The 12,594-nt window shown below is 40.5% G+C and overlaps 1 protein-coding gene across 10 annotated transcripts in view; it reads right to left on the bottom strand.

Annotated features, from left to right (window-relative positions):
* TENM2 (teneurin transmembrane protein 2) overlaps positions 1 to 12,594 on the bottom strand; it is a 1,082,027-nt gene that overhangs the window by 39,656 nt on the left and 1,029,777 nt on the right. For all 10 annotated transcript variants that reach the window (XM_073355925.1, XM_073355927.1, XM_073355928.1 and 7 more), the window contains 4 exons: positions 6,571 to 6,690; positions 4,366 to 4,627; positions 3,319 to 3,586; positions 2,010 to 2,153 (listed from right to left, as the gene is read on the bottom strand). In XM_073355925.1, the coding sequence (XP_073212026.1) occupies positions 2,010 to 2,153; positions 3,319 to 3,586; positions 4,366 to 4,627; positions 6,571 to 6,690 (794 nt within the window). The remainder of the gene's footprint in view (positions 1 to 2,009; positions 2,154 to 3,318; positions 3,587 to 4,365; positions 4,628 to 6,570; positions 6,691 to 12,594) is intronic.

The raw sequence follows: 12,594 nt of genomic DNA, 5'->3' as shown, positions 1-12,594 counted from the left end.
AATTTGAAGAACAGTAACCGTTTTAGATCTGCCTGCATAGCTATTAGCTCAAGGCACTTAAAGTCTAAGACAGAGAGAGAGAGAGAGAGAGAAACAGAAGAAGTGATGACAGGAATAGACCAACAGAAATAACTGGAGAGAAAGAGAATAGTTAGCAACTGCATATTAAGTAGTTAATGGAGCTTTGCTTTGTTTTGCAATGCACAATTAACAATGTTATGACTGCAGCGGTTTTTGTTCTTTTTCAGACTGTGAGCTCTTAGGGCTAAGGCTATGTCTCCCTATAAGTCTGTGAAGCACATGGCCCATTTTAGGTGCTTGTTATAATATAAAGAATACTAATAATTAAATTGCAGAAAAATTACACAATTACATGGATCATACACACGAAGTGGTACAGTTACAACAATAAAAATAACTTGTGTGCTGAAATCTTTGACATTTAAAGCCTCTTATTGACCCACAAATGCCACCTAAACTCTTTTTGACCAGCTTCTTGGGAATCTCTGGTGGTCTAAGACTCCTTAAAATAAGTTTTTCACAAATTGACAGAGTCAGTACTTCAGTTAGCTCATTAAACTGACATAGTCAATCATAGTAAAAACTGGCATTTACCAGAGTAACTGCTCTAACATATTAAAAAAATAGTGGCCCCATTATCTAACCCCAGACTCCACTGTCTTCTCAAGCCTGTACTTGGCTCTTCTGGAAATCATTTCACCCTGGCTAAAGTCTAGTCAAGTAAATTTGATGAAAGAAACACTTAAGAAACAACTAGCTGAACCTGAGTCTACCAGAAGGTAAAAACATGGAAACACTGTTTCTATATAATTTACCCCTAGAACCCAATGAGAAGAGGGCTGAAAGTTAAAGTTACAATGAAACCTACTACCCTGTTTTCTGATGTCTTCAAAGCTGACGCAAACATTTCCACAAAGTGTCTGATGCTTGAAAATTGCTTTTACTCTCTGTGCATCTCCCTCACACCCAGTGGAAAAACACACAAAGCTCAGACCCTGTATGCCACAAGAAATTGATCAAAGTATTTCTCGTTGGCTTTTGTGTTACTAGCTAACTGTCCTGACATTTTCTGGTTCCGAGTATTGCAAGTCCCTGACACCACGGTAGGTTCAAAGGAGGTGTTTTTTTTCAGGTTTGCCTGGAACAGAGTTACTGTGCAATGAACTAGAACTCTCTTCAGTTGCTAGTGCTGCAGCAACATCTTTGTGTAGCTGACTGCTTGCTGTGGCTGCAGAATGGATGTAAACATATTCACACCGAAGAACACCTAAGTTTTGCAAAATTTTCCAAAAGGACATAGTGCGGAAGCAGAGATTATTTATTGTTTTTAGAATTGACCCAGTAGGCCACGGTGGTTGGCTTTCCTCGGGTGGTGGGGTAAATGGATTTGTTTAGTCAACCTGACATCATACAACCATTGGCTAGATAACTTGGCAGTGTTTTTTTGCAACAGATCTGTGTTATCATCAATAGGTAAGTAGGGACTTCAGAGGCCTCTTCTGATGTCACTTGGTCCCTCTGATTGCCATATCCTTGGCCTGTGTTTTAACATCTATAAAAATCATGTTTCCTGTGTCCAATTTGTGTGTGATATTATGACTATAACGGGACTGGGGTCTCCCAGCTCACCAGTTCATGTCTCTCAGTTTTCCCTGGGTTTATCTTTCAGGAGGATTACAGGAGCCAAAGACAAACACAAGGAATCAGGAAAAGTCTCAGAGAACATTGGCAGAATAAGGGGAGGAAGAAAAAGGATCAGTGAAGCAGAAGGAAATGCTGGGGAATTTAAGAATGTGCTGCTCTGTGGCAGTGTAAGAAGCGATTCTTGGAAAATGACACAATTATTCTTAGAAACAAAAACAGTTCAAACTTTACAAAACTTTCCAGAAATGTAGTGAGAAAAGCAGTGGAACTGGATTTTTTACAGATGGACAGAAGTTGCTATGATGGCATGTAGTTCAGAAAACACATGGAATCAGTTAACTCACCACTCTTGACATTAAGTACATGATGTTTATCCAAAGACCAGCCCCCTAGATTTGAGGGATCTAGTTCAAAGCCTTGCAGCAGCGCTGTCCTCTTCTCCCATAAGATCAGGCTTGGGCACGTCTCATATTCAAATCCCACAGAAACTGGGGGAAAAATGGTGATGATTATTGCATAAGCAATGGACCAAAATGACTGGACAGTTTTTCAAATAGTAAAACAACTGGTTCCCAAACAGTAAGTCAACTGGTTCCCAAACACTTTCAATGAGATGGAGTGATTATGCTCTCCTCTTTCATTCCACAATATTAAACTCAGATCTTTGACTTAATTCAACCTTGAAACTTGATTCCCTTGTACTCTGTAGGGACCTGATGACCTTTTCATTGAATAATTGGCTTTGGGAAGTGACCAGTTTGATGAGGGGAGAGTAGGAAAAATCATTAAAAATTCTAATAAAAATTCTGCTATTAAATCACAGGACAGGATTCTACTTTTAATTAGCCTGATAGTCACCACATTTATTTATTATATTTAATGGTATTTTTTTCATATGCTATATAACAGCTCATTTATTATAGAAGGCAACATCTTGTATTGGCATATATATATATATATATATATATATATATATATATATATATATATATATATACACACACACACACACCCATACACTACATACATTAACCTGGGATCTGTGAATTATTGGGAGAAGAGGTGCTATCATGTGCAAGTCTTTAGAATAATGTGAAAGTGCAAGAGCAAGCAGATCTTCACAATTTTCTTTCCAGATTCACATTGCTTTAATGCGCATTTGTAAAATCCTTACATCAATTGTTTACATTTTCAGATACAACTATAAAAGTTACAAAGGTTTTTAAGGCCATTTCTTTTGTTGCTTGCTAGAATAAAGATCTCTAACTATGCAATTTAAAAATGGCTATAAAAGTGCTGGAATGACCCCTGTTAGAAAATACCATTTTAATCGTAAGCATACTACAATACAGGCAAGTACTAACAATATACACTAGATTGCAAATGGACTAGAGTATGCATGCCATTCCAAAGGTTAGAATCACTTTTTACCAACCAGGATATATGGAGACCAAATTATTCCTTCTACTAAATGTGTAGATGAGGCACAATCCAAGGATAAAATTGTATAAAGAAGGCAGAATTTGCGTAGTTTGTATTTGAGCTATAGGTAAATTCTTGCAACAGTCCTTATTTCAGTATTCTTACTAAATTAGCCATTATAAGCACTACATCATCATTTGAAAGTTTTAGAGTTTGAATGTCATGACATACCTACAGCATCTGACAACCCATAAACCTTCTGACCATATGCATCAGTTTTGTCCCAGATAAATGTATATGCCAAATTAGGGGATGCCTGGAATGATTTTTGAAACAGATGCCCTTCCACTGCTACCATCAGATGAACTTTAATTAGATTCAGAGGCACAAGAGATTGGGTCATGGTGATCTTGAGCAAAGATTTGTATCCAGCAGTACGGGAACTCAGATAACAGAGCTTTATGTTAGAGCCAGGGAACTCAATTTCTTCATGAAGAACCTGGATGGAAACACAGAATAGACATATTAAACTTGCCACTGTACACTTTATTTCGAAGAGATATCTGTTTGCCCTTTACTTAAGAACTAACAACTTTCTGTGGTTGAAAATTTGTATCCTTGCCATGCTGCAGTGATACAGTTTAGGTTATGATTTCTGGATTAATAATTGTATGTCACAGTTATGTTTTCTTTTTGAAAACAGTCTGTTGGAAAAATTGTAAATAAAAACAACAGGCTTTATTGCTAGTTATATACGTAGGGGCCACAAGAGGCTGCAATTATACAAACCTGCGACTTCCACTGGCAATTGGTATAAAGCAAAAGGGATGCCAAGATGGAATAAACTAGCAATAATAATAATAATACCAGTGTAGATTATTAAATAATCCATTATCGTTTATCTCCCGGACTAGCATAAGAGAAAGTAGCTTGTGGTTAGTTGCACATACAAAGTTTTTGCAAAATTCTCTTGAAATAACCTCAGCTATAGTTAGAAATACACAGGACTTGATGTACAATGTGATAATGAGAGGCAGTAGGAGAGAGTGTAAGGTAGTCGAGAGAGATGCCTGGGTGAGATAAGCCTAGCACAGCTTCTACAAGCTTCATTAGAGAAGTCTGTCTTTTAGCTCATCTGTTAGAATCAAAACATAGGGGTACCAGTTGAAGTTCAGTGAGTGGATGGTAAAACTCTGATAATTGGGTGTACCATCTCTGATGTGTGGCTATCACAGTGAGTGATTGCTTCTACATTCTTTTCACTCCCACAAATCATACCTGGGTTTCTGGTACTATGGGATTCCGACCAGGAGCATCACTGAAGAATGTTGAAAGTGGCGATGAAATGATGACTGGATCAGGACGGACAAAGCCACTTAAATCACAGCTGGGAATGGAGTTCTCCTCAGTTTTCATCACGAGCGTATCCATGGCGTAGAAGCTATTCCATGGCAGCCATACCGTCCTTTCCTGACTCATGAATGGGGCTCGCTCAAAGTGCAGCATTAGGGAAGCTCCACCATTTGCAATCAAGTCAAACCTAGGAAAATGTGGGCTTAACATAAGAGGTGACCAGATTGAATAGTTCCACAGTGATAGCATTCCCAGCAAATGGAAATTAATGATAAGATTTAACACACACATCCTGGCTCAGGCTATTCACAATGGGAAATGGAACTGTTAACTTCTAAGCTGCTGGTTGAAATTCAGACACGATCAGCAGTAACTTAGGCTATGTCTACACAGCACACTTTACAGCGGCACAACTGCGCCGCTACAGCAGGGCCGCTATATGGTATCCAGTGTAGCCATTCTTTGTCGGCAGGAGAGAGCTCTCCCACTGACAAAGCGCTGTCCACATCAGCGCTTTTCATCGGTAAAACTTTTGTTGATCAAGGGTTGGTTTTTTCACACCCCTGACCAACAAAAGTTTTACTGATGAAAGTGCAGTGTAGACAAAGTCACTCTTACAAGTTTATTTCTTAAGTGAACAAAGGTCCATCTCTGAAAACCACTACCACCACCACCACCAGATCTGATGTTAATCAGCACCCTCGTGAACATTCTCAGCAGAAACCGCAAGAGCTTACTGAGCCTGGATACTGAATTATCTTTTCTCTCAGGATCTGTCCCCCTGGAACAGCATTGCAGTGTATGGCACTGGTAGAGAAGTGATGGGAAACTTGGGCTGTCTCCGTTCTGTGGCTCAAAGAATTTTCGTCTCCAGGACCAGTGATCTGGCACCTTTCAGAAGCACCAGAGACAACACATAATTGTTGATAGTGGAGGGGGAGGCGGGGACACAATTTAAAGTTTCTGGTGGTATGCAGCAGGGCTCAGGACAGGGCATATAAACCCTGGCAGGAATCGGGGGGCATGTGACCCCGTGTGCCCCCCCCACACACATCGCCTCTAAGAAGCACTAAACATTTACTCTTACCTCCCACCCCAAATATGATTTGCACATGTATATGTGCATGCCCATTACCCCTTGGAAATCTGTCTTCAATAAATAAAATATTCACAGATCTCTTTTGCAAGAGCTAGAAAACGGTTATTTTTTCATGTATTATATTATCTCTTGGCAATGCAATGAACTGAATTACCAGTACATGGAATAATGTAAAACAATAACATAACAGGGCCTGATTCACAATTGAGTTACTCCAGTGTTACACCAGAGTAATGCTATTGATTTCAATAGCATTTCAATAGCATTACACTGGTGTGATAATGTAGTAAAACGCTGGACTGTATGGAAATTCACATGCCCCCTGTGTTGATTAATGTCAATTATTCCAATTCAAAATTTTTGTGGACTATAGATACACATAAAACTGCAAATATTTACAGTGCATTTTCCATAGATGTTTTGTTTTAGTGCCATGTCCAATAAATTAGATAAACCATGACACTTTCATTTTTGTTTGAGCTGAACTGGTGTGCATTTCAAATCAGATGATACAAGAGGGAAAAAAGCAGTTCTTCACACAGCGGGGAATTGTCTAAGTATATTCAATTAGAATCTTTTGATTATGTTCTACCCTAAAGAAACTCTAAAGATAGTGGATCTTCAAAAAGGAAAGATAGAGGCAGAAGGGAACTTTTAACAAAATATACTGTTCTATAATGATACTTTTTTTCCAGCAGTGTGTTGGCCTGCCTCGCATTTTAAAATGAAGTATTTCTGGTCTCAGCTGGATATTGCTGTAGTCCACAAATGTTTTCATAGATACAGGGCAATTTATCTGAAAGGAAGTCTGACTACTAACACATTATTATCAAAAGTCAGCTTTTTCATATTCACTTTCCGTTAGTATTCAAAATGCTATGTGAAAAATTACTTTTGTGTTTACTTGATAGCTGTTTGGCCCAGTAGGAATTCTGTGCATGATACCACATGGTCCCACTAGATAGCACCATCTGTTAATCTGCAGAGATATTACATACTAAGTAGGTGCAGAATGAAATAACTACACTTACGTGCCATCCTGACGAGTGATGGTGTAGCCGTACTTTGGATACTTGACAAATGACACATTGACTCCAACAAGTGGAGTCCCATCTGTAGTCACTACTTGGCCTCTTATAAGAGACACAAGACTGAAAAAGAAACACAATTAACTATGTTAACTATGAAAACAAGGGTTGTGGTGTTTATAAACAGACTAGGGACACTAATCTGATCTCATTTACTCCAGTGTAAATCCAATGTATTTTGTATTTACACCAACACAACTCAGAATATTGCCCATTTATTTAATTTATTTATGTGAATACATATTGATCTGAGTTGAGTTTATATATATACTCAACTCAGATCAATATGTATTCAAATAAATTCATATTTAATCCATATAGAGAGTTCTATGAATGTCTTTATGTGGGTGGGTCAGCTGTGATTATTGAATCATTCCTCCAGGTCTGGTAGCACTTCAATGTATAGAAAAGGAATGCCACATGACTCATTGAAGTGAGAGCTTGGAAGGTCATTCTTGCAATAAAAGATTTTTGGATACATTTTCAAAATTGCCTAAATACCTACATCATATTTTCAAAAGAGCCTAGGTCCCATTTTCAAAAAAGACTTAGGCACTTAGGGCCATATTTTCAAAAGTATTTCAGCTTCTAAACTTGCAGATAGGATCCTTGTGGGTTTTCCAAAGGCACCCCAGTTTAGGCACTAAATTCCCATTGAAATAAAAACTAACAATATCCTTAGGTGCTTCAAAGAGTCTCAATAGGAGCCTAAATATCTTTGCCACTTTGGCTCTGAGAGTTGGATTTACTTCTCAGTTCCACTGGTTTTACATTGGTACAATTCCACCGATTTCAGTGGAGCTACTCACCATTCACACCAGTGTCACTGAAAACTTAACGAGGTCTGTTTGCTTTCTGACAGTTGATTTTCCATTGGAGGATGTTCTCCCAACTTTTGAACTTTCATATTGTGTGACTATGAGATTGGATGCTATGGATCATCACTATAAACTACTGCTATTCTGGATATTTCTCTCTTTACTGTCAGTTTTTTTTCCTACCTGTGGCACTAAGCTCTCACAGTCAACTCTCATAATCATTCCAAAAAGAACAGAGGTGGGGAGGGGATATCTGTAGTTTTCACAACTAAATTTTCCAAATTAAGGTTTGTGTAACCTCATGCAAGTGTCTGACATCTGCAAACCTTGCCCTGAATCCTGATCTCCAATCCCTTGTTTTCACTCAGCAAGTAGGAAAACAATTGGGAGTTTGTTTTGAGAAAGGAATAAGTAAAAACTGAGCAGAGATTTCACTATTCAGTCCAAACTGAAAACTTTTCATTTTACCATGAAGCATTTTCAACATTTTCTACCAGCTTCAATTTGCAGCTACACAGAGAAGGCAGATAATGAAAAGCTTCATTTCTGAATTGACCCCCGCACTGGCAGGTCTGCAGCTGCTCAGCAGCCTTAACAGACTTTAGGTAATTTGGCAGACACAGATTCTTGACACCTAAGGTTCTTGGACTGAGTCCCAGTTTTAAGACTAGGGGATTAAACTGACCTGCTTTTTGCCAAAACTTGTCAAAATTCACTTGCATTTTGGGATAGGTATACTGCTTTATGTTATGTGTTATAGATCAGTTACCGAAGGGATGCAGACCTGAGGGCACATCTATCTTTATTAGCAATACCAAAGATTATTTTTAGACCTTTTTATGAACTTTAAAATGTTTTAAATGCTCTAATGTGAATTTCTAAGTGCACTCCATTGGCTATTAAACAAACGCGTTCTCATTTTTCTTTTATTCTGTGCACACTGTAATATTCTCTTGATATCAAAAAAACATAATCAGTTCATGAAAAGAATCCTTTCTATTGCTTTTTAATGATTACCACAGCAAGATTTCTCGACTTTCTAGGTCAAATATTAATTTCTGAAATCAGCATACTGTAACATGATATTGACCTCAATAGAAATCCATGCATGTTGCAGACCATATAATTGGGAATACTTTGGAACAAGCCGAGTATCTTCACGTTACTGGTTTTTCTCAGATTACTTTATTAATATATCAATCAATCATGCTTTTAAAATGTTGTTGAAAAATAGCCTGCATCCCATGTAATTTTTAACAAGTCTGTTACTTCAGATTCTTCACACATGCCTTTAATGTACAGTAAATTTACAAACAAAAATATCAGCAACACATGATATAGGTTCATTTCTATTTATGATTATCCACCTGCAATAATAATATCACAGATAACACAAGCTAACAAGTAAAGTATAGTGATTTTCCATTGATGCTATTTGAAGTTTTTGTTAAATCTCTTTTGTGGGCCATTCCCTCTTAAGCATGAAAATAATTATATTCCTCAAACAATTTTCTTCCTTTTTTCACATAATAGAAGTCAAATGTGAATGCAGTACAAATTAACACGGTTGTTTTTGTTCAACAGCTTCAGACCACCACGTCTTTGTCTGTGTACCAGAATAAGCAATGAGGTGAGCATCGTTAGGGGAATTATGCTATTATTAGTTGCTCCTGCAGAGTCAACAGGCGGAGCAAAAGATATTTTGTAGGATTGTGGTGCCTATTTCCTCCCCCTTCTTCTCCTCCATTTCTTGGCAATGGAGTGGCACAAAGAGCTCAGGAGGAGAGAGATCATTATAATTCATAGGACTTCCTTCCAAAGATTAAGATAGCTTTAATGTATGTAAAATTTGGGGCCTAACCCCTTGACAGCATTTCTCTGAAGGCCATGTCAGCACTTTAAGCCCCCAGTTTCAGCATTTTGGGCTTGAACACAAACGTTTGCTTCTGTCCATAATTTGGCATCTGCAATACTAGGTTGGGGTGACATTTTCAAAAGTGCCGAAGGCACAGATCCACAAAGGTACTTAGGCACCTAAGCCCCGTGTAGTGGGGTAGCTGACCCACACCTGGAGAACAGGGGTTAAAACAGCCAAGCTAGGCTGATTGGTGTAGCAGCCACAGCTATGGCCAGCTCAATTAGGGCCCAGCTGGCCCTGGTAAGAGGGCTGTGGGCCAGAAGCTGAGAGGAGTCTCACTCTAGCCCTGGTGTAGGTTGGCTGCCCGGGAGAAAAGGGTATCTGGAGGGGAGCAGGGCTGGGGAAAGGCCAGAGGAGTGGGGGAGCTCCAGCCTGGCAGCTCCCCAGGCTGAGGCCTTGGTAAAGGCCTATGCAGGTACTGGGGCTAGGAAGTGTAGCCCAGAGATAGGCAGAGACAGCTGAGACAGCTGGTCCAAGCACCTTGCCAATGATGAGTGGCCATTACAGACTACAGTCTGCCCCAGTGAGCGGGGGCTAGATGATGACTGGCAGTAGCCCCTGAGGCAAGGTGGGTGAGTGGGCTGGGGTTCCCCTAGAAGGGGAGACCCAGAGCGTGGGGGTACTGCTGGGGAAGAACCCCGAGGTAAAGGGCACCAGGGTCCAGGAGGGACACAGGACCAGCGGCAGGCTAGACACCAGTAGAGGGTGCTCCGAGCTGGAATTGAGTTAATTCCCAGCATAACCAGCAGGAGGTGCCGCACCAGTGAGTCTTCGTGTCACTACACCCCGTTTTCAGGCACCATTGCCATCTACAACCTCCCTGCTCAGCTGTCACCTACAGCCAGAGGTGGCTAAACTCTCTCAGCACGTGGACTGCTGCCTCACTAGGCACCTTTCCTCTGCCTATGCCTCAGAGCGATTCACCAGCTGGGGAAAGGCAGGCAGTCAGCTGCCTGAGTTGCATGTGAGGCCAATCTGGTAGGAGAGCTCAGAGGTTGCTTAGATCTACACAAAACAGCCAAGGGGAAGGATGAGGAGGAGGATGACCTCTCTTATAACCTTTAGGATACTCACCTAGGATGTGGGAGACCACTCATTCAGGTCCTGCCTCTGCCTAATGAGGGGAAGGGATTTGAACAAGGATGGGCAATCTCTCAGTTGAGAGTCCTAGCCTGTGGGCTATGGGATATTCTGAGGTGGATCTCCCTCAGTCTCTTCAATTGAAGTTGTCCCACTTCAATTAAATAATTAAATATTAATTGGGTAAGAAAGAGGTAGAATGACTCGAGAGTCAGTGGTTTGGGCACTCACCTGAGAGATGGCTGATCCCTGTTCAAATCCCTTCTCCCCCTCAGGCAGAAGAGGGACTGAAATTGGGAGTGAACCATGTCCCAAGGGAGTACCCTAACCATTGGGTTATAAGGGACCTTCTGTTCCTCATCCTCCATCCACTAAGATGCTCCACATGCAAGTTAAGTAGAGGAGCATCTATCTTCTCCTATTCATGGATTGTTATGAGAGACAGGCACCTCCCTGCAGCCCAGACTTGGGTGCCCATCTCCATGAGAGGGACAGGGCTTGGCACACAACCCTCTCATCCACATTGGCTATCTTGGGTGGAAAGCTGCCTAGCATGCTGGCTTTTGTGGATTGCATTCTAAGGCACCTATCTCTCCCCATTCATTGTATCGGGGGCCTACATGCATAACTCAGGTTTGTGGATTGCAGTGCTGTTCCTGTGATTTTCTAGGCACTTAAGAGGCACCATGATGCTCAGCATCTCAGTGCCTAAGTCCCTTAGTGGATCCAGGCCTAAGTGATTGACGAGCCTAAGTCCTATTTTCAAAAAAGACTTATTCACTTAGGAACTAAGCAGCAATTAAATACCCATGACTGGCCTGGGTCAGCTCACTGAGGCTTGCAGGGATCGGGCTTGGGTGCTGTAGAATTGCTTTGTAGATGTTTGGGCTCAGGCTGGAGTCCAAGCTCTGGGACCCCATGACGGGGGTGGGCCCAGAACTCAGTACTCCAGTCCAAGCCTGAATCTCTAGGCAACAATTTTTAGCCCCACAGCCCAGACCCCACAAACCCATGTCAGATGACCTGGACCAGCTGTGGCCGTACCATAGGTCTTTTATTCCAGCATAGATGTGCTTGTAGGGGCAGATTTTCAAAGGTATTTAGGTTTCTAAGACGAAGATAGACACCTAGTGGGATTTTCAAAAGACCAAAGCAGATTGACTATCATTGAGAGTTACATGCTGAACCTGTTTAGCTGCTTTTGAAAATCTCACTAAGCGCTTATCTTCATCTTAAGGTCCCTAAATACCTTTGAAAATCTGGTCCTGAGTAAGTTAAGTCCCACTGATTTTCACGTTTGAAAATTTTATCTTAGGTGACTTGCAGCAACATTTTAAAACCAAGCCTGGGATTTTCAAAGGAGCCTCATTGACTTAGACACCCAAATTCAATCAAAATTGGGCACCTATATCCGTTGGGCACTTTTGAAAATCCCAGCCCATATCCACAAATGTACATCGTGCTATTTCTAAGTTAGAAGCTTGGAGAACAATTCGCTGGTTGCTTTTTAGCTTGTGATTTTTTAAAAACTTTTTATTTATTATGATGTTATTGTTTAGTAGGAATTGTTTTTATCATTATTAACCCCTTGTCCTCTCTCTAAAATTTATGCACACAAGGCCAAATTTAATTTTCCTGACAGGAACAAAGAGGAATTGATAGTGAATGTAAGCCAAGAATGAAATTTCAGACTTCCTGACCTTAGACATTGCAAGACCTACAGTTTGTAGCATGGGAGACTGACCACAGGCTCCTGCGCTACTGAGACACAGCGTGTGAGGAGAGTTAAAGTGGTAAAGATTTGGCATATATTTTTAGCATTAACTTTAACCCTCATTCAATTTGTCAGATTGTGTCACAGTTTCACTGTGAAACAAAATACAACTAGATATTCTAAACTGTATAAGCAAAGAGAGAGGATAAATATCTATTTCAATTTTACATTTTAAAGTCTGACCCTGACTGAAATCATGACATTTCTACTGATGTCAATGGAAGTTCTGGTTAAACTTAACTTTTGGCCTATTGACAGGATAGCTGCACTTACACTTTGTATGAGGCGCCATGGCTCAGTAGATAAGACATAGAACCGAGAGTCACAACACCTGGGCTCTTGTCAATTCAGCCACTGAACTGACCATATCCCTTCTG

This window comes from Lepidochelys kempii, chromosome 8 (genome assembly GCF_965140265.1).
Source record: "Lepidochelys kempii isolate rLepKem1 chromosome 8, rLepKem1.hap2, whole genome shotgun sequence".
Classification (NCBI taxonomy): domain Eukaryota; kingdom Metazoa; phylum Chordata; order Testudines; family Cheloniidae; genus Lepidochelys; species Lepidochelys kempii.
Note: the sequence above shows the minus strand (reverse complement) of the source record. Positions and strands in the feature narration are given on the sequence as shown.